This window comes from Vicia villosa, linkage group LG3, assembly GCF_029867415.1.
Source record: "Vicia villosa cultivar HV-30 ecotype Madison, WI linkage group LG3, Vvil1.0, whole genome shotgun sequence".
Classification (NCBI taxonomy): domain Eukaryota; kingdom Viridiplantae; phylum Streptophyta; class Magnoliopsida; order Fabales; family Fabaceae; genus Vicia; species Vicia villosa.
In genome coordinates, this window is record NC_081182.1 from 18,848,808 (window position 1) to 18,868,981 (window position 20,174).

At 34.4% G+C, this 20,174-nt stretch overlaps 2 protein-coding genes and 1 long non-coding RNA gene across 6 annotated transcripts; 1 reads left to right on the forward strand and 2 right to left on the reverse strand.

Annotated features, from left to right (window-relative positions):
- Positions 1-4,143: 4,143 nt before the first annotated feature.
- Positions 4,144-6,846, reverse strand: LOC131660522 (uncharacterized). Of its 3 annotated transcripts, none has more exons than XR_009300946.1 (6): positions 6,651-6,846; positions 6,519-6,564; positions 6,251-6,404; positions 6,043-6,156; positions 5,378-5,595; positions 4,144-5,165 (listed from the first exon to the last, which is right to left on the reverse strand). It is a non-coding gene; the product is annotated as an uncharacterized LOC131660522 (long non-coding RNA). The 3 variants fall into 3 exon arrangements; XR_009300945.1 differs by having other exon boundaries at positions 4,144-4,420; positions 4,901-5,165; positions 6,043-6,404; XR_009300944.1 differs by having other exon boundaries at positions 6,043-6,404.
- An 854-nt stretch (positions 6,847-7,700) lies between these two features.
- On the forward strand, positions 7,701-10,621 carry LOC131660520 (uncharacterized). 2 transcript variants are annotated; one of them, XM_058929770.1, is made up of 2 exons: positions 7,701-8,109; positions 10,489-10,621. In XM_058929770.1, exons 1-2 carry the CDS (start codon positions 7,735-7,737, stop codon positions 10,498-10,500), a joined length of 387 nt encoding a protein of 128 aa, XP_058785753.1. In that variant the 5' UTR covers positions 7,701-7,734; the 3' UTR covers positions 10,501-10,621. The 2 variants fall into 2 exon arrangements, with proteins under 2 accessions (XP_058785753.1, XP_058785752.1); XM_058929769.1 differs by lacking the exon at positions 10,489-10,621 and adding an exon at positions 10,013-10,482 and having other exon boundaries at positions 7,704-8,109.
- Positions 10,610-10,963, reverse strand: LOC131660521 (uncharacterized). Its single transcript, XM_058929771.1, has one exon. The coding sequence runs from the start codon at positions 10,961-10,963 to the stop codon at positions 10,763-10,765; it is 201 nt and encodes a 66-aa protein (XP_058785754.1). The 3' UTR covers positions 10,610-10,762.
- Between the last annotated feature and the right edge of the window lie 9,211 nt (positions 10,964-20,174).

The following is a 20,174-nucleotide window of genomic DNA, read 5'->3' on the forward strand; positions in this document are numbered from 1 at the left end:
AAGTGATTCGAGTTAGTGATTTGATTCAAAGAATCTTGTGAATCGAATCATGATGACAAAACCAAAATCCAAGATTTGAAATGAATTTTTGATTCGGATTAGCCTTATGTTTGATTCGAATCTAGCTTTCTTCTAATTTAAGTTAGAGAAGCTTATGATTTAAATCACACTAGGAATGGAAAAATATGAATTTCACATTCATTTATTGATTCAAATCATGCATCATATCTTTGCTTCAAATCACACTTCAAAATAAGGTTAGAATGATAGTCTTTGATTGAATATAAGGTTAGAATGATAGGAATCGTGAATTCCTGCATTTCTTGAGTCAAATAATCGATTAATTTGAATTGAAATATTTTGAAAATATTTTTCATCTCATGATTCAATTTAATGCAAAAACATGATTTAAATGCATTGCACTAAATTCTAATATATGTGTAAAACCTGACTTAGAGGAGACTCTGTAATAAAAAACAATAAAAGTAGTAAACAAGACAAACAACAAAATCAAAACCTTATAGGGAAGAACAACTTCAGTGAGCCTAAGCCGAATGAGCATCATTGTCAAACCGCAAGGCGGCGTCTGCTAGTAGGTGGTAGGACATTTATGTGCATATTAGATGCATGGAGATAAATCAACGACCCATGATGACTACGCCTTCCCTAGACAAATTTCATCATACATGGGCATTAATTGTTACATGTGCTTCCCCAAACAACATTTGAGGGACATTCCCCCAAGCAACACTTATTGGATTCGCCGCAAAAAACGCTTGAGGGATTTGCTCCAAGCTCCATTTGTTGGACTTGCCCTAAGCCGCGCTTAAGGAATTCGCAGTCTCGGCTACACTTGAGGAACTCGCCCTCTATGTAATGCTTGAGGGACTCACCCTTTAAGCTACTATTGAGCCAAACACTCTCTAAGATACGCTTGAGGGACTCTCCCCTTAAGCTTCATCTAATAGATGCGCTTCTCTAGAAAGAGATCAATGTCTCACAGACTTAAATTATTCTGCTCTTCTCAGGTCTCGTGCTCGAGGGACTGTAGGATGGGATAAATTTGATTAGGTCCTAGAAGATTATGGCCCATAAATCAGTTGTCCCAAAAAGCATCACAAAGGGACAACATGCTTATGGCGGGCTTGACTTAACGGTTTATGGGTCGTCCGTTTCGACTAGGGGTGTTCGCGATGCGGTTTGGACGGTTTTGACGAAAAAATCATCTGAACCGCAAGAGAAAAAAATTTGCGGTTTGGTTTGGTTCGGTTGGCTTTTAAAAAAAATCCGAACCAAACCAAATCAAACTAATGCAGTTTGGTTTGGTTCGGTTGATTCGATTTTTTTACAAATATTTTATTGAGTCATACATACACATATAGAAGACAACATACCTTTGTATTTAGACATTCATACAATATTAAATAACAACAAAACTCGTCACATTTTGACAACAACTTTTCATTTAATATGTAAAAATAAATTAGACAAAAGTGGAATAATAAACATAAAATAATAGCATAAAATAATATAACAATTATTATAATGAAACCAAAAAAATAGAAGAGACGAGCGATTAGTAAAGGTGAAAAAGAAAAAACAAAAGAATTGAGAGATTAGAGAAGAAGATGTGCGATAATACGAAACTGAAATAGAGAACATTTGCATAAAAATGAGAAGGTGAAAAAGAAAGAATATAAGAGAGTAGAGATTATAAAAGAAGAAGAAGGAAGATGTATATGACAAAGAAGACACGATAATGCTATTAGAGATTTGAGAAATTCGGGACTGAAATCACATGTATAAGGATGGGAAAATTATTCGTAATCATAAGACTAAGGTATAATATGTTTAATTTTGGGTTGAATGTGGGTTAAGTAAAATTTATGTTGTAACATAATGCGGTTTGATTCGGTTTGCTTCGGTTTACAAAATACAAACCGCAAACAGAACCGAACCGTGCGGTTTTGTTAAAAGATGACCCAAACTAATCCGAACCAAATGCGATTTTTTGCAGTTTCGGTTTGGTTTGGTTTGGTTTGCGGTTTTCTATTGGGTTGGTTTGGTTTTGAACACCCCTAGTTTCGACCCATTGCACCCATGAAGCAGACCACCCACTCATTTACATATCTATTCAAAGATAACTGGATGTTTACATGCCAATCTTCTAATGAAAAGACTACCCACTCATTTACATATCTATTCAAAGATAACTGGATGTTTACATGCCAATCTTCTAATGAAAAACCCGCTTCTCGTTGTTAACGTGGAAAACGAGTTTTTGATTCCTATCAATGGAGAGAACCGATCTCCATATTCCTATGCTTTAGTAAAGAAATTGGGAGAGAATTAGTTCCTCGCCCATTAGTTTGATCTATTAGCCAGACCTATAAATATCTCAACCTAAATATTAGGATATTCATTCACCTTTCACATATTCAACACATTTAAATCCTTTTGTGATCATCTTAGTATGCAAAACCCTCTTATTGGAATTTTGGAAGAGAATTTTGTAATGCAACTAGTAACAAACCCGTGCATACGCACGGGTTCTAGTTTGGTACGCGCATTTGTTTACATAATATATTTAATTTAAATAAAATGTTAAAAGAGAAAAAAAAACTATTTAAATTAATAATATATTTTTTCGTATATAAATATTTAAATAAATAATAATTTTTTTCTGTATATCATTTTTTGGATCATAAATATCATCTTTCGTATACAAAAATATTTAAATTAATAATAATTTTTTTCCCGTATACAAATATTATTTATGCTTATGTATCATTTAGAAAAATATCGGGATTAATAGTAAATTTTCTTATGTAAAAATATTTAAATCAATAAATAAATTTTTTTCCATATACCATTTTTTAATCAAAACTTTTTGGATCACAAACCATTTTTCATATATAAAAATATTTCGATTATTCATAGATTATTTTCCTTATACAAATATTATTTATGTTTATGTATCGTTTACAAATATATCTGAATCAATTGTAAATTTTCGTATAAAAAATATTTAAATTAATAATAGATTTTTTTCCGTATACAAATATTTTTTATGTTTAGGTATTATTTAGAAAAATATCTGGATCAATAGTAAATTTTCGTATAGAAAAATATTTAAATCAATAATAATTTTTTTTCCCATATATCATTTTTGAATCAAATTTATTTGGATCGCAAATACCATTTTTCATATATAAAAATATTTAGATCATTAATAGATTTTTCCCATATATAAATATTACTTATGTTTAGGTATCATTGACAAAAATGTTTGAATCAATTGTAAATTTTCGTATATAAATTTTTTTAGATCAATAATATTTTTTTTCCCGTATACCTTTTTTGAATAAAATATTTTTAAATCACAAATACCATTTTTCTTATATAAAAATATTTAAATCATTAATAAATTTTTTTATCGTATACCTACCTATCCAAAGAATTTAACTCTCTTTCAAATGACAAAATAGCCTCACCTTTACGGGACATTTTATTTAGCTACAATTGTTTTCTTAAATACAGGTTTAATGAAACACTACCATCATTGACTTATAAACATGAATCATCACATGTCATTTGTTATTGACCACAATTTACATGATTCTTTTAAATGATTGGCTTGCCTTCACTCAATTTATTTAGATTAGAGGCAAAGTGGTTTAAATTTAAGAATCATGTATATAACATTACAATCTAATTCTCTTACCACTTGTCTAATTCGAGTTACTCAAATTTCTCTCCACTCTTCACCATTAAAAAATAGAATATAACATTCATTCTCAATACATTTAATAAATAAACTAAATCATTTTTTCAGGTTATTATTTTATTTATTACTCTTATTTCCTTTTCTTTTTGAAAATGGTCAAGGATGCTTTTTGATATTGCTTCATGATTTGCAATCCTGCTCATATTATGCCTCTTTTGGAGATTATTCGGACAAATATGGATGCTTTTTGATAACACTTGATTATTACCCTTCAAACAAAAAACATTACATTAAAAAATTTGTGAAGATTCACTTTTTCAAAAGTAACATCAATATCACACTTCTAGTTATAATACTATGATAAGGATTAAAAATAAACAATTAACTTAAACATTGGTTTCTATCAGTACATAGGTATTCATCAATTAAACATTGCAGAATTTTATCAAACCATTTTTCATCAACATTAAGTCCTGCATCAAAAGCAATGACCAACCTCTGCCAAAAATGCTAATCAGCATAAATACAAAATCAGTCAACTGCTAGCCACCTTCATGCCTTCAAAAACAATCCCAATCTTACATAATGAGAAGTTGCAGCATTAATATATTTGAGAAGTTGCAGCATTAATATATTTGAGAAGTTGCAGCCTTAATACTTCAACCCGCATAGATATTTTAATGTATTATGAAACTGTCAACCATAAAGCCATTATCATCTCGTCATTCTAAGCATTCTATTTCATCAATTTAACTCAATTATACGCAGTTTCATAACCACCGTAGCAGTTACGATGAAATTACAACAGAGAAGTCTTGTTTGCAGCCAATGGCATTTACCATGAAATCATCATGTTTCACCCAACATGCTAAAATTAATCATTTTCACCCGTAATCGAAGACTTAGCGAAACTCTATAATAATTTTTAAAACCGAACAAATTAACAAAATCAAAAATGAAATTCAGTGTTTAGAAGATTTTAGTAACGTTACGACAAACTCTAAGAACCCCTTCACAAAACCAGTAAGATGAAACAATGGAACTATAAGTATAAGGAGTTTGCAATCTAAACATGATTTTCGGCCAATGTGCTGTTATTCTTAGATGAAAAGATAAAAAAATACTAAAAAAATTTAACACCTAATTGTAATAGAAAGAACTGCATAACCTCACCTCTGGTCTTCTATTTTCTTTTAGGGTATGTGACACAACAGAAAGTCTTCAGTTGTTGCTCTTTCCTTGGCAATGATGGCTTCAGTGTCACTTGCAAAATAATGGATCTAATAGTAAGGTTTTGAAGATATCAAGCAGAAGTGACAGTATCGTAATGGATCTAATTGTAAGGTTTTGATGGCAATGATGCGGTATGTTGAAGCACCTTTATAGCATATCATAAATCATTCTCCGACTCTCGAAGCTCGGAATACTTTTTCTTCATCTGCTCAAAAAATCAAAACAGAACATGCATTTTGTATATATGAGAACGAAAAATCAAAAGTGCAACCAAAACAGAATATAAATTTTGTATATAAGCAGTCACAACTATTTATATCAACTACAACCATGATGATCAGTAAAATGACCATCTAGAATTGACGGGAAACACAACTGCACAAAAGTTGCTAATGTATGTTAAACATTAACCATTACCTTTTTCTTGAGCATGTCTTTGCATTGTACCTGGTGAATCTTGTGACGAAGTGCATGAAGCTTTTCCTCAAGCAAACCTACGTTTCCTCACCATTTAGGTTTTTCTAAAATACGTTTCATTAAGCATCATCGATTTGTGCGAGGCTTCAGTTGTGCTTTATTTGAAGTAGCACCCACCCATAAAAGAGACCTTTCTCACCACCTTAAGAAGCTGCTATCTGTTAACATCAGTTGCATCAACTTTAAATTGAATATTAATGATTGATTGATTCTAGAGAAAGCCTAAATTATTACATAATTCACCATATTCAGATGGTATGAAAAGTAGTAGACACAACCAGAATACAATATCCAAGGCAGGATGCACCATAACATTTCATAAATGCACATTCATCATATATTACAAATTATTGGTACAGAGAGAAACGACGAGTAGTAACAGTGGGTTAGCAAAGTAATAACATTGGATTAATTATGAACATAAAAATCATTTAGTTCAAAATGGATCTGAATAGAAATAAATTTGTTACTCATGAATATCTAAAAATCAATCAATTTACTTCATGTGACTCTTGAATAGTTCCAAAGTAAATTACATGTTTAGAATGAAAATTTCAGTGAGAAAATTTCACCTTTGAAACCAAGTTACTTGATGGATTTCTCACCTTGACTATATTCTAACAACAGTGGTTTTCCCCGGCAACCGTGGCTGGCCAACACTCACTTTGGAGCTACTTCCCATGTCGATGCTTCATTTTCTCACATTGAAATCCTAAAATCTGAATATATGTATCGAGAAGAAACCCTAAAATATGAACATATAAAATACCAAAAATATATACACAAATATATGCAGAAAGTTTAGAGCTTTACAACAGATCTACCATCGCGAAATCGCACACATAAGTGAAATCACCGAAAACTTCAAATATGCCGCCATCAACTATTCGCTTGAAACAAAACCACAACCCACAAACAGATCTCTATCTTCTTTGCTTGAAATCGAATTGACAATCCAAAAGCAAATCTGCATATTTTTTGTTTGAAATCGAAACAACATCAACAGGGTATGTGTAGTTTCTTATCGGTGACATTTTTTATCACTCTTGATCAAAGATTAGAAAGATGAAGAAATGCTTACACTTGGGTTGCTCAGTGTTTCTCTTGCTGCAGTTTAATCAACAGATCTAAAAGCAGGTGTGTCTGAATAAGTAATTCGTTGCATCGAAATTATATGCAAAAAGAAAAAATTGAAGAAGAAGAAGAAGCTTACCTAGTTTATGCGGTTGAAACGGTGATGGTCGAATGAGTTTTGAAACGGTGATGGCCGAATGAGTTTTGAAACGGTGATGGCATGTAGGGTTTGAAACGGTGGTTGTTGTACAGAAAACAAAGAGGAGGTAGATGTATATGGAAGAAAGAGAAAGAGAAAACAAAAGGACATCAAAAAGTGAAGCTTTGTGGAATCGTGACATTGTTCACTTAAACAGTGGTTTTGAATTAAAAAAAAAAAACCTTTTCAGTTACCATTTAATTGTAGTTGCACTATTAAGACAAAATGAGTTTGCAAATTGTACACAAATGAAAGTATGCATGTTTGAGTTAGAACCAAAAGTACAATTTGGTTGCAAAAAGTAATTTTTGGACACAAAATACCCCAAAATGATAAGGTGGAGGGTAAAGAAAAAAGGTTAAAATTGTGTTTTCCAGAGCCATTAATTTTCTTATATTATAGATAGGGGTGTGCATGGTTGGTTATTTTCAAAAACCAAACTGGTTTGGATTTATAACCATAACCACATTTTAATCAAAACTGGTTATAAAACCGGTTATAAATTTGGTTATGATTATATAACCGGTTTTTTTAAAAAATCCAGTTTTGAAAATTATTTTTTTCGAAAATATTTTTTTTCAAAAAAAAATTAATATTTTGAGAATTAAAATATTTGGATTTGGATAATAACCGGATTATAACCGAATCCAAAATAATTTAACCGGTTAATAACCATTTAATTATATCCGGATTATATAAATGGATAACCAAATCATTAATAACTAAACCGGTTAATAACCATTCAATTATATCCAGATATTTAAAAGTAGTTTAGGTTTGGTTATAGATTTGGACATCAAAACCGGAAATTTTGCACTTCCCTAATTATTGATTAGTGCATCAAAACTTAATGTATGTATGAATAGACATTGGATGATTGATCATACAAATAATTTAAAGTCAAAATTAAACAAAAATATTTCACATATTTTCACACGTTTGAATAATTAGGTGGTTAATTAAAAAAGCTATACAATACAGTACATAGATGCATTACGTCTACCGTCTACGTGTCAGTTTATCAATGGCTTACACCCTTCCATCTCTTCGTCTCTTCAACCCCTCCGGTTCCGCCTTCTCGAGCACAAAATTTAGTGGCACTTTACACGCGGCCTCTTTCTCGAACCAGACGAGTCGACTCACCTCTCACTCAATGAGTCAACCCGCCGTCACGGATTCCAGCACTCTGTCGACACCTGAAGTTGCTCCGTCACCGCCAGACAACGCCGATGTTGTGGTCCAGTACGTGGTGCTCCGGCGAGACCTGATCGATACTTGGCCATTAGGCAGTGTGGTCACTCAAGGTTGCCACGCTTCTGTTTCCGCCGTTTGGTCCAACAAAGACGATCCTGTCACAATCGATTATTGCAGCCCTGATAAAATCGATTCTATGCATAAAGTAAGGTTTTTGTTTTCCCTCTTTTTCTTCTTTTCTTTATCAATGTGTGTTTTCTAGGTTGTGAAATCTGTTTAATTTTAGGGTTTCTAGTTCAACACACTCACACTGAAATAGTTGATATAGTTCATTTGTGATAGTAATGAGGTTTGGTGCATATATGCTTTAAGTTAGATTGTTAGAAATATGGTTAATTTGTGATGGTAGTGAATGTCTCCAATTTGATTTCAGCACCTTTTAGTTTGATTTTTTATGCACAGTTTTTGCCATGGAAAAACAAAATGGACTCATCATATGTGAATATGTGATTTGTAGTCAGATTTTCAATGGAGCATTTTGCATGGGGTTGCTATTAGTCTATTGAATGTTTAGAAGTATATAAGATGGAGATTTAGCGAGTTGTGATATTCTCATTCTTTCTGTCTAACTAGTCATTGTTACATGCATAGCATTTGAAAAAACGGAAGATCTAATGTGTATTATCTAATCGGTTGGTTAAAGAACCGGACCGGAGTAGCTGATTGTCACATAAACTATCTCATGGTTTAGGTTTATCCTACTTGAGAACCTGCTAATCAGTATATCAGTGGTGGATAAGTGGAGAACATAGTGTTCTGATAAATAAAGATCTAACATTAAGTTAAAAAGGGTCATGTATTCTTTTTTATTATATATGTTTTATAACTTTCATGACATGAGTATGAATATATAATAAAATGTCTAGAGAGATTTTTGTGGAAACCCTAAAGAAGAAAGTGGTTAGTGGTTAGGATTGTTTCTCTAGGATTTTGTAAAAAGGTAAGGGTTTAGTGTTTAGTCTTGGTAGAGAGATAGACGATTTTCTCCTTACAATAGGATTGCACCAAGGTTCAACACTAAACCGTTACCTTTTCACTTTAATTTTGGATCTATTCATGAAATACATTCAAGAGCTAGCACCGAGATGTATGTTTTTTGCAGATGATATACTCCTATTTGGATAGTCAAAAGAGGGTTTAAATGAGAGGTTGAAGACAAGCTTTAGAAATTTATGGCTTTCACCTAAGCATATGTAAGACAAAGTATATGAAATGTAAGTTTAACAAAAAGAAAAGCGTTTTTAACTTAGAGGTGAAGTTGAATACTATATCATATCACAAGTCACACAGTTTAAATATCAAGGTTCCGTAATACAAAACGATTAAGGAATAAAAGGGGATGTAAACCATCGAATTCAAGTTATAGATGGTTGAAATGTTGGAGGGTCTCGGGGGTTTTATATAACACAAAAATACCATTAAAGCCAAAGGAAATTTTTTAATCGGACATAGGATTAGGTGGTTTGGGCATGTAGAGAGAAGATGTGTGGATTTCGTTGTAAAGAGAGTAGATCAAACTGAGAGGAAGCAAACAATTAGATGTAGAGGAAGATCTAAAAAAACTATAAGAGAGAACATTATGACGTAATTTGATCCATGTAGCTAACCCTATTTAGTGGGATAATACTTTGTTGTTGTTGTACTTACTTTTGGGCTATGCCTAACCTTTAAGTTTGCTTTTCTTATGGCGGATACCTCAATATCCTTTTCGTCTGCCATTCTGAGAATTTGGAAATTTTGAGCATGACATGTAAAAATATAGAATCCATTAATAGATGTATGTGATGAAATTTTCAAGTTGAAAGCAGAAATATGAAGTTCATATTTCAGAATTTCATATTTCCGAAATGCGATACTTGGCAAATGTTTATTAGGATTTCATGTTTCTTGCTCCAACATTTTTATCTTAAGTAGGCTGTTAAGGTATCATGCAATGTATGTCTGTGCACAAATGCAGTATGTGATTTCTATGCAAGGACTCTAATTCATTTTTGTTACAGCATAGCATCTGGTTTATGAGCCAACTAGTTACTATACTTAAACTTTAGGTCACACTTGAAGTGAAAGGAGAACCCCAGATCAAAAACTTGTCCGAGAAGCTGAAATCTGGTGGTATCATACACAAACTGTGGATTGAGCAACCTGAAAACATCCCTACTTGCCTTGCCACAAAACCTTACCCTAAATCAATTGTATCTTCATATTTTAAGAAGTTGAAACTCTGCAAGTGATCTCATATTTGATATTATCTTTTTTTCTTCCTGAACAGTGATTGTTTCAGATTTCTCATTCTTTGCCTTTTCTCTTAAAAAGCATCAAAGCTTCAAATCGAGCCTGTCATCGGCAAGGACATTAACACTCTAAACCTGATTTTTCTACTATTAATCCTCTACCTTTTCTGTTATATTTTGTTAAACTTTTTAGGAAATTTCGGATTACTTAACTCCGTATTAGGCTGATTATGTTGTTTGAAGATATCTTAACTTCTATGATGTAATTGGACAAGTCAATTGTTGTTTTACAGGTTTGCAATTAGTTATTCGATTTCCTAGAAGAAAAAGCAGTCCTGTTTAGTTTTAGAATCCTCCATATTTTCCAAATTAACATAATTATGTAAACTGCTAATGTAAAATTGTTACAAGTGGTTATTGATGGACAAAATCATATGTCTGGCTTCTGCAATCTGTATTTTGTAAAGCAATTACAGGTATATACAAGGTTAACAGTAGATGAAAACTGTAAAAAAAAGTGCGACTAATAGCTTTTCTTCCTTGGCTGATGATGGATGATGACAAGAGCTACTTGACCAAGAGTTTTCTGGAACACATGGTGCAATAGTGCCTGCGTTTGATCTTGTGATACAAGGGTAGGAAACAGAAATTCCAGTGGCTATCCACGTCCACAGCTTGGATCATCCCTCCACAATAAGGACACGACCCAGGTGCTGGCTGTCTTGACACCACTTGTTCATCCTTTCCACACACAAACACTAAACACATCTTCCTGGCAACCCTTTGGTAATAGAACCTTGTTATGTCTTGCTTGATTAACTGTCGTGAATACTCTTTATCAGAGGTTGGAACCTTGATATACTTGTATGATCAGAGCTATATATAGCGTCTAAGAAAAGAAAGGAAAGAAAAGGTACTAGTAGTTCTAGAAAAGGCGAGAATAACCTATTCTCATACTCGTCATACACAAACAAAAGCTAACGCGTATATAGAAAACTCCACTATACTTTTCTTGTTATTCATTTTTCTCTCCGCCTTATCCTCGTACTTTCCTTGCACGACCATGCCCCACATATGTTGGACTAAATAAATGATTGTATTTATAGATTTTAAAATTTAATTGGTATGTATAAAATGTACATTTATTTATAGCTTAGTCGAAATAAGTTAAACTATTAAACAGACATTATTAATTTTAAGTTTTTTAAAATAGAAATCAGTCATAAAAAAATAAAATTCTACTTAGTAGAGAACCAGTCACGTTGAGTGTATCGATTCTTTTTTGTTTAAGAAAATTTAGGAGGAGATTAGTTTTTATTTTATTTTTAGAGAGCACTCATGAAAGAGTTAACATATACTACATCACATGCCATAAAATTCAGCTAAAAAATTAAAGCTAAAAAAGTCTAAACTATAAAAAAATCAAAGCTTAAAATATTGGTGGTGCTCATGACATCTCATATATAGTGTTCACACATCTATGGAAACTTAAAGATACTTCTTTGCAGTATTTGGAGATTGGAATACGGAATCACCTATTGTACAAGATTGAAATACATGTGAACCTATTTTACAACAAAATCACTTTATCATAGAGAGATCCCATTTTGCCAAAAACAATTCGGATTTTAATTTTCGGATATGCCCTAATATAAAATCCCAATTTCAACCTCTAGATAAACCTCACACATTGACTTTGGTATGTGTTTCATCACTAGATGGTTAAAAATGGGGTGAACTTTAAAGAAAATTTTCATTATTAATAAATCATATATTATAAGTCATTTTTAAATCATACCCACAATAGACCATACACATTAGTCATTGATTAATAAGAACATATTGTCAAACAAAATGTTAGTAAACCATACATCACTGTATATAAAATATAACAAACAATACATATTTTCAAAATGTAATATAAAAAATCAAAGTTAAAATATCACTACATGGTAATATCTAACGTTCTTATTCCTCATGTGTCTTTTATACTGCAAAACATGTTCTGCCTTTGATCGGAAAAATAGCAAGTATATTATTTTCATCGATGTAGTAATAATGAGTTTTAACCCAAATATCGATGTCGAGGACTACGTAGAAATACTGCTTCTTAATTTTAATTCAATTGAACAAAAACTAATATTTTGTGAATTGGGGGAACATGTCCTTGCACATAAATAAAGACATAATTCTAAAGTTGATTCTTTTAATGTAAAAGACATGCTAGGGTGAGTGGTTGATTTGACTTGCAACAACTCTGAATTCAAATCTCTTCAACAAGTTCATGGTATTCCATTACCAAATCTTTAGGATGTTTTTCCTAAGCCCTTAGTGGGAAAACCTTTGGTGTTTCAACCTAATACCTAAGTCCTTAGAGACATAAGATGAAACCAATCCTTTATTTTATCAAGATTTAATTGGTGATTATAGGGTATCACTAGTCCTAGGTGATATCTAGTATAATCAAATTATGCATAAACCCTAACAACTACAGTCCTGTACCTGTTAGCCATGGATCAATCCCTATTTGACCGATAAGGCAATCATAAAGCATCGTGCATAATTTAACTTAATAACACAAACCAATGTATTGATGAAATCAAGAATTCATAGTCATTACATAAACCAAGTCAGGACCATCCCATATCATTGAGGAGTTTAGCCTCTCATAATATTCAAGAAAAACATAATAAAGAATTTAGACATTACACAAAGATATTTGTGACTTTGATCTTCAATGGTGGAAACCCTTGAATCCCTCAATCTCCAAAACTCTTTATGAAGTTATCTTCTCTCCCTTGGAAATTCTAACGTATACTTGTTTACACAGAAAAATGGTAAACAAGCGCTAGTTTCCTTTTTAAAGGTTACTTTTGCGGAATCAACTAGAATATTCCAGGACTAATTGCTTTAATTTGTTTATTACGTGTATCTGGTTTGTATTAAATGCAGCAATAACTTTAAAGTAAAAGTAAACACTGAAATTAAAGGCTTTAAAGTAAATAAAAGCAATAAAAGAGCAGTAAATGTGCACTGAAAATGAGATTTAACGTAAAATGATTGCATAAATCAAACTGGTACGCATACGTACATTCCAAAGTTGCACTCGTCACTCATTATTGCACAGAGATTTGAGTTTACTTGTGTTTTGTAAAAAATGCGGACCTTAAACTATTCCTATGGAACTTGCTTAAATAGTAAAAATAAAATAACTACTACTAACGGTCGACTGATTATCAGTCAACACGTGTCTTCGACATGCAAGATCTTCAACTGTGAGACCTCCACGCGTCCTGTGAAAACTGCCAGAAAACTGCTTGAAACTGCCTCTTAACTTCTGATGTCTTCCGACTTCAGGGCTATACTTAAACAAAACGTCTAAGTTTTTTCTGTTTGTTCTAGTCGAACATGCATATTGACTATTTCTAGTCGAACCTTGGCCATGATGATTTATAGATAGTCGAACGTCAGTTTTGACTAAACAAGACCTTTTAGTCAGACTTTTATCTTTAGATTCTTTAATAATCTCACCTGTTTCAGGGATTATTTACCATTATTTAATGAGTCGAAATCCTAGGGTAACAAATTGCCCCCCAAGCGACTTCTTTCGACTGACTTCAGGAAAGAGAAAAAATGGCGTTTCAGTTCTTTCTTAGGTTTCGACTTTTGTTCCCTTTTGACACCATGATTACTTTGCGCATCCCTAGGTACTAATTATTACCTAAATCTTAGGTAGTGGGCTATAACTGCTCCCCACTTTCTAAAAACCAGTTTCCAAAGCGTTTCTTTGACATGACCTTTGATTTCTACAACTTCTTTTTGCACTTTTTCTGCTGACGTCACTACCAGCTTATATATATGTGCAGGTTCCTTCTCCTTTTTCTTTCTTTCTTCTCGTTTCCTTCTCTTCTCAAACGTTTCAGAAAGAAATACCCCTCTTTTCTAACCTTTCACCATTTTCTTCTTCTCCTTCCATACACAACAATGGCTGCTGCAACCACCAACACAACCGTTTACGCTACAGGTACTAACCCTTTAGGGTTTATTATGTCTCGTGAAGAAGAAGAACAAGGGTTGGATTTTGTTCCTCAACCCAACCTCACAGAGGCCAAAGCCATTATTTGGCAACACCAGATGTTAATCCCTTTTCAGATTACTGATAGATTAATGGCCTTCTCAGGGCCATTACCAGATCACCGTTATCTTCCAGAACAAACCACTGGTTTCTTTCCTTGCTTCCAAACCACTATGCCTGTAGCTTTCGACAAACCACGTCCCCTCGACTTGAAGTTTATGGACCCTTCACTTAGGGTGTTTCGTTCGACTCCAGCTCCTGGCAACAAAGAGTATTTGGCTTGGCTTAACAAAGTTCAAGCGAAAAAGCAACAAAGATGGGAGGAATTGGGCATCTTCGACGCCATACAACTATCCAGAACTGGTCATAGGGTTTGTCCTCCAATGTTACTTGCTTCGATATTTTTTTGGGAAGGTTCGACTAACACCTTCCACTTTCCTTGTGGAATGATGACTCCCACTCTCTTCGACGTGGCTGCCATCACAGGGCTTTCGCCATTGGGTGAGATCTTCGACCCAACTCTTCCCACAGAAATTAATTTCAACTTCACCAACGCTACCATCACCAAGTATATGCAAGATCATTATGACAAGTCGACAGAAGAAGTCTCTGACGAAGAACATGTTGCCTTCCTCACCTACTGGCTCTCATACTATCTGTTTTGTCCAGGATCAGTTCAGATTGCCAAAGCTTACATACCTTTGGCTATTCAGATTCATGAAGGTCGAAAGGTCTCTTTAGGTAAGCTTCTCCTTGCTTATCTTTACCATACTTTAGGCATAGCATCTTTAAGGATCAAACGTCTGCACGAAACTCCAAAACAACTCTCTCTGTCGGGACCTTATTGGCTCTTGCAACACTGGTTGAATGCCACCTTCGAGTCACATATAGGTTACACTGTTTCCAGGTCCATTCTAGAGGTCATGTATGACAGGAGGGTCGAAGACATCAAACTTGCCTTTCAAACTCCTCAAGATGAGTCTAACAGGCCCAACCTTCTCAAATATGTGAGATTGTTTTCTGAATGTAAAACATTCATAGCTTCTATGGCCCCTTTTTCCAATCGATGCTTTGGGCCGACTTGGTTCAAAGTTGTTTTCCCTGGAAACACTCCAACCCTTCGAGCTCAACTGAATGCTATTTGGGCTGCTTTTTTGACCCCAACACTTCTCTCTCATCGTATTGAGTCGCCAGGCAAGTGCTATGGGTTTGTGAGTTATCAACCAAATTTGGTCTCTCGACAATTTGGTTTGAGCCAGATGCTGCCCAAAAGCCTATATTCTCATGACAATGACATTTGTTACTCCGGTCGACCGTTTACATCTCGTCAACACCTTGACTGTTTAAAGTTTCATAACAAACAATCTCTGGAACACCCAACTTTCACCTTTCAAAACTCCTATTTTACAACTAAAGAGTTTAGTGAGTGGTGGTCTGAATACTACCAACTATTTGATCGAGATTCTTTTATCAAGAAACTGAATACTGCGTTCGACAAGTTGGAGGATCAACTTACCATAAGTAAGTATTTTATATCTGCTTTCGTTTTCTTTTATTGCCAACAACAATATTCTAATATCAATTTTAGATCTTTCAGGGCCTGATCTCACCAATCAAATCGAAGCTCCTGCTCCTAAGCCAGGTCGAAAGCGCCCCAGTACGTCGAACAACACCACCACCAAGAAAAACAAAACTGTTAGAAATGTACTTAGCTTGATCTTTAATCTTGTCAAATCTACCTTATCCTTCGTTAATTGTTACTTTTTCTTTTTTAGTTGGTAGTTCCTACTGAATCAGGCGAAACTACGTCTCCACCGAATCAAGAAAGTGAGATTTTTTCACGACCCCCGCTTCCGACTCCACCAAAGAGGCGAAAAATTGTAAAGAACATTCCCAAAGTGGTTGTCAAGCCTCACACAGCTCCAAAAATCTCTTCGTCTCAAATTCTTCCTGAGGTAACTTAACACTCTCTTCCAATATATCTCTTTCAATATCTCTGTTTTCTAACACTTTTCCTGAATAGAATGCACCGACTGTCGACCACACTCAGGAGAAAGTTGTCGAGGTTGCTGAAAAAATTGCTGAAGCTACTCCTGACTCCAACCTTTTAAGCCCTCAAAGGACTGACGCTTTTGGAAGCAACACTGATTCGGCTAACACTCCAGGTCGAAGTCGAACAGATCCCCAGGACAAACCCACCGTCGAACAAACACCTGTCACAAAAATTGTTGAAGCTGGTGATATCCCTCGACCAGAACACAATGCAGTTTCTCGGTCCAGACAACATCCTATTGCTGATGATACTAACTCCAACAGTTCTCTTAGTCAGGAGGAAATTCTGGACTTGAAGAAGACTAATCCTTTAGAAGCTCTTTTTCGACTTCAGAAGCTGCGACCAAGTTCTTTTGAGATTCCTGCTCAATCGACCAATCCTGATGCTGAGATTGATGCTTCTCTTGTCGAAGCTATATGCCAGCTAAAAACCCACCTGAAAGAACCTGAGTTTCTCGCTGTTCTTGAGAGTTCTGAACATCTTGGTGGAGAAATTCGTAAGATCCTAGACTTGCTAATCAAAGCTTCTCTTCCAGCAGTTGTTGTTCAATTCTTCTTTGATTTTGAGGCGTACTTCGACCAACTCTGGAGGGACCTTATGACAAAGAAGAACATCACTCGTCAAGCAAAGAACAAAGAGCATGAAATGGAGAGGGAATGGGATGCCAGTGCAGCTTCGTCCAAAAAGGTTGAAGAATTTCAGGAGAAAACTTTAAAGTTTTCTGATAAGAAGGGAGAGATCGACAACAAGATTGCTGACTACAAAGCTCAAATTGATGCTCTCAACAAGAAGATTCAAGGTCTTGAACAAGAGAAAATCAATTTAGCCCAAACTGAAGAAATCCCTTCGCCTGAAATTATTAACCAAGAAGTCTTGAAAGGACTTGGTCATGGTGAAAATGCCCTTAAGTTGGAAAGCAACATTCGACAGCTTAAGCAAAACTTGTCTCGACTTGATTCTAAGATTGACTTTGAGTCAGCCAAGCTAGCTTATTTTAGGAACAACTTTCCAACTTTGCAATTTTGTTTTCGACTAACTGGCTATATTTTGTAATGTCTGCCAATGCTCTTTATAAGGAACTTTTTGTAATGATTGGCCAAATTTTTAGCCATTTTAATATAATCTTTTGGTTTTATTCTATTATGCGAATTTCTTGAAGTATAGGTTTATATTTCTTCAAATATTTACCGTTTATCCTCAAGATTCGACCATCTGAATTTAGTTCTTCAATTTCATATGCATTGTTTGAAAATACTTGCAAAATTTTGAACGGTCCTTCCCAACTTGGGGACCATTTGCCCAATAACTTATTCCTTTGATCCATGGGTAAAATAACTTTCCATACATAATCACCTATCATGAATGTTTTTTCTTTGACTTTCTTGTTGTAAGCTTTCGCCACTTTTTTCTTTTGTTTTATCAACCTATCCAACGCTATTAGTCGTTCTTCGTCTAATTCTACTAATTCGTCTAACATCATACTCCAGTATTCATCAGACGAAAGACTGTTTTGTCGTTGAGTTCTAGGTGACTGTAAATGAATTTCTGCAGGCAACACAGCATCATGCCCAAAAGTCAAACGAAATGGGGTAGTATTTATTGCTTCCTTTGGTGATGTTCGACAAGCCCAAAGGATTTGGTCGAGCGTTTGATGCCAATTTTTTGGCTTTCTCCCCACATGTTTTTTTATCAAATTTATAATAACTTTGTTAGCAGCTTCGACCTGACCATTAGCCTGAGCGTAATATGGAGTGGATGTTAGCAATTTAAATCCTGTCTCTGCTGCAAAAGCTTGCATCTTTTGACCAACAAACACTGATCCTTGATCAGTAGTAATAGTTTCTGGAATCCCATATCTGTAAATAATGTGTTTTTGTATGAAACTAATCACTGCTTCTTGATCAGCATTGACTAGTGGAATTGCTTCTATCCATTTAGTAAAATAATCTATTCCCACTAAAATGAATCTTTGTTGCTTAGAAGATGCAGGTTTGATTTCTCCTATTAAATCCAAAGCCCATCCTCTAAAAGGCCAAGGTTTGACAATGGCATGCAATTCACTGGCTGGAACATGTTGAATGCCTGAAAATTTCTGGCACTCTTGGCACCCTCTTGCATATTCAATACAATCTTTTAACATTGTCGGCCAATATAAACCTTGTCTAAACAACAACCACTTCATCTTATGGCCTGATTGATGAGCTCCACAAACACCACTATGAACTTCTGACACAGCCAAATATGCTTCAGCTTCACTTAAGCATCTCAACAATACACCTTCAGCCGTTTTCTTGTATAAATCATTTCCCAATATCACATAGTTTAGAGCTCTGTATTTAATCTTTCGATCGGTTCCTCCGACTGGATTATTTAGGTATTGGACCAATGGGTTTCTCCAATGAGAATCTGTCATATTGTCGATGGAAAAAATTTCTAAGGCATACAAATCTTTACTTTCAACTTTGTCATCTACCCCCCCAAGTTTTGACGTCGACAATTGACCTAACTTGTCTGTTATTTCATGAGTTTCTTTCTCTTTGATATCGACCATATCGTCTAACTTGTTTTTAGAAACTCTATAGCCAGAAGCAATCTGTGCCAATTCATTTGCAATGTAATTATTAGATCTTGGTACATGCAAGATCTCAACATGTTCGAATTTTTTTAACAAGCGTATCACAATTGCATAATACATTATTAGATTTTCTTTGATGCATTTATACTCTTTCTTGATTTGTCGAATTACCAGCTCAGAATCACCTCGAATTTCAACTCGTGTTGCCCCCAAGTCTATTAGGGCTTTCAAACCAGTTATCAAAGCTTCGTATTCGACTTCGTTATTAGAACATACATCCTTCATTCTATAGTGGAACTTGGTTGGAAGTCCTTCAGGAGAAATAATCAGGACTCCAATGCCTGATCCATTTTTATGACTAGAACCATCAAAAAACAACTTCCAGTTAGATTGATCGACCAGATTTGCTGATAGTTCAACTAACCCATGTTCGACTATAAAATCGGCCACGATTTGTCCTTTCGTAGCTTTTAAAGGAACATATGTTAAGGAGAATTCAGTTAGCGCTAAGGCCCATTTACCAATTCGACTATGCAAAATTGGTTTAGACAACATATGTTTAATAACATCAAAATGAGAGGACACATACACATCAACAGGCTTTATATATTGCTTAAGTTTGTTACATGAGAAATACAAACATAAACATAACTTTTCAATATCATTATACCTAGTTTCAGCATCCACTAAGGTTCGACTTAGATAATATATAGCTATTTCGACACCATTATCATCCTCTTGGGCTAACATACTCCCAATTGTCGAACCTGATGCAACTATGTACAATTTCATACTCTTAGTCCTATTGGGGGGTAACAAAATAGGAGGCTTAGTTAAATAAGCTTTTATTTGGTCGAACGCCTGTTGATGTTCTGGCTCCCATTTGAATTGATCTTGATTCTTGAGCTTCACAAGTGGTGAAAAAATCTTCATTTTGCCACTTAGATTTGAAATAAATCTCCTCAAGAAATTAATTTTCCCCAACAATGACTGGAGTTGTTTCTTTGTTTCTGGCGCCTTTAGCTCCAAGATTGCTTTCGTCTTGTTCTGGTTTATCTCAATACCTTTCTTGTGAACAACGAAGCCCAGGAAATCCCCTGCATGGACACCAAAAGCACATTTTAAAGGATTCATTTTGAGTCCATATTTTCTCATTCGTTCAAAAGACTGTCGAAGATGGTCTAAGTGACCATTTTCAGAGTTAGATTTTATTACAATATCATCGATATAGACCTGCATAAACTTGTCAATAAAATCATGAAATATGGAATTCATA